The 2476-nt window shown below is 37.6% G+C and overlaps 1 protein-coding gene across 1 annotated transcript; it reads left to right on the top strand.

Moving 5' to 3' along the window:
* Positions 1–889: 889 nt before the first annotated feature.
* LOC129676917 (olfactory receptor 507-like) lies at positions 890–1827 on the top strand. The gene is given in 2 exon segments (XM_055607450.1): positions 890–1064; positions 1067–1827. Coding segments are annotated over 2 exon segments (936 nt in total).
* Positions 1828–2476: the final 649 nt, after the last annotated feature.

The following is a 2476-nucleotide window of genomic DNA, read 5'->3' as shown; positions in this document are numbered from 1 at the left end:
CATCAAAGGGGAATCAAAGATGGAGAAAAAGACTCCATAAAATTTAGATTAGTAGAAGTCGGCCTGAGTCTTCAAACTTAAGAACAATGTTTTTACCATCCTCCATCAAAATCCAAAATCTGTTTGTTGTGTGAATTGTGAAATACCAATTCTTATTTGAAGACCAGATGTGTGTGTGTGTGTGTGTGTATGTGTGTGTGTGTGTGTGTGTGTGTGTTTTAACTCTCAGTTTTCTATACATCAGTATTTTATATCCTTGGCTGTGAAAATTATGTTTCTTAAATAATTGTTTTGTTCTTTAAATCAGCTTTACTCTCCTCCATCCACATATTCCTATGGTACCTAATGAAGAGTATTACATCACTCACTACAAAAAAAAAAAAAAAAACTTACACAAATGAAAAGATAATAAATGAAGAAAGCCATTTTTTATTTTTTTTATATCAGCATCCACTAACATGAAACATAAAATAAATCTAGACACAACACTTAGCTGAGGTAATTTTTGTTATCATATACTTCCAATAATTATCAAATGAAAGTGCACCAATTTTCAAATAAAAACAAAAGATTCAGATTGACTCCTTGAAATTTGTATTCATGTGAAATGACAGCTCTTTTTCACCTGAGATAATGGACCGTGGGGATTTGATAAATCAAATGTGTGAATCCCAAGACTCTTCAGAGATTTATTTTCAATAGTAAACAATGATTGTGGGAGACAGCTAGAACACTATCAAATCATGCTGTAATCATCTTGACTTTCTTACTTTAAAATGAATCCTTATTTCAGAAGGTGAGTGTCCTGATTTACCTCTACCATTGGAGAATATTTTGTTCTGTGAAAATGTGTGTGTGAGCATTGACTTAGCAGCAGCTACACTGTCCCATGGCTTTCCAGGAGGATGGGAACCACACTGCAGTGACAGAGTTCATTTTATTAGGATTAACTGATGACCCAGTTCTTAGACTCGTCCTCTTCACCATCATCCTGTGCATCTACCTGGTGACCATGTCTGGGAACCTCAGCACAATCCTTCTTATCAGAGTCTCTTCCCAGCTCCATCACCCATGTACTTTTTTCTCAGCCACTTGGCTTCTGTTGACATAGGCATTTCATCTTCTGTCACACCCAATATGCTTGTCAACTTCCTGGTGGAGAGAAACACAATTTCTTACTTTGGATGTGCCATCCAGCTTGGCTCAGCTGCTTTCTTTGGATCAACTGAGTCATTTATTTTAGCTGCCATGGCTTATGATCGTTTTGTGGCAATCTGCAATCTTTATTCCACCAAAATGTCCTCACAAGTCTGTATCCAGTTGGTTGTAGGATCTTATATAGGGGGTTTTCTTAATGCTTCCTCCTTCACCCTTTCCTTCTTTTCTTTTTTCATCTGTGGACCAAACAGAATCAATCACTTTTTCTGTGATTTTGCTCCTTTGGTGGAGCTCTCCTGCTCTGATAACAGTGTACTCATAGTTCTTGATTCATTTTCTGCTGGATCTATCATTGTTATCAGAGTGTTTGTCATTGCTGTCTCCTACACCTACATCCTCATCACCATCCTGAAGATGCGCTCCACTGAGGGCCGCCACAAGGCCTTCTCCACCTGCACCTCCCACCTCACTGCAGTCACTCTGTTCTATGGGACCATCACATTCATTTATGTGATGCCCAAGTCCCCCTACTCCACGGACCAGAACAAGGTGGTGTCTGTGTTCTACATGGTGGTGATCCCCATGTTGAACCCCCTCATTTACAGCCTCAGGAACAATGAGATTAAGGGTGCTGTGAAGAGACAGCTTAGTAAAAAACAATTTGCTTAGTAATGTCAGCTAATCTATCACATGCTGTATAGTAATGACATACCATAGTCATAGTATGTAAAAGGAAACTGTACATTGATAAATGAAATACATGTTATGATATATAACCAGACTTGAAATTTGGTAGTAATTGTATAGGATGAGTATTCATACATCAGAAATTAAAATATACATTCATAATAAGTTATACATTTCATATATAACAAAAATCCAGACAAAATCAGATATTGAAAATTATTTTTCAGTTGTATTCATACTTAAGTAGTTACCTGCTAATATTGAAACTATTGACTGCATAACTTTTCAAGTCTTTGTCCATTTTCAGTAACAGCTACCTGTAACTATAGTTAGAACAAAGCGCATTTAGAGAAACAATGACAAAGTGGCACAGACAATAAAACTGCTTGAGGTATTTTTATTGTGGCAGTATCCTCTACTTGGATGGGTCTTTCATACTTATAGGTTATTAGATCTGTGTTTCAATCCTCTGAGGCCAGCAATTGCCGTTTGTGAGTGGAGTGTCCTGTGTGGGGGGAATGAGATCATGCTGGATAACATGCTGCCCTAGAAAACATTGTTTCTAATTGTGAGAGTAGAAACCAGAGCCATGTAGAATTCTAGTGTTCTGCCTTTCAGCCATAGCCACAGC

Source organism: Psammomys obesus, unplaced genomic scaffold (genome assembly GCF_907164565.1).
Source record: "Psammomys obesus unplaced genomic scaffold, mPsaObe1.curated_primary_1811, whole genome shotgun sequence".
NCBI lineage: Eukaryota > Metazoa > Chordata > Mammalia > Rodentia > Muridae > Psammomys > Psammomys obesus.
The sequence above is the reverse complement of the archived record's forward strand: the minus strand, read 5'-3'. Positions and strand labels throughout refer to the sequence as shown.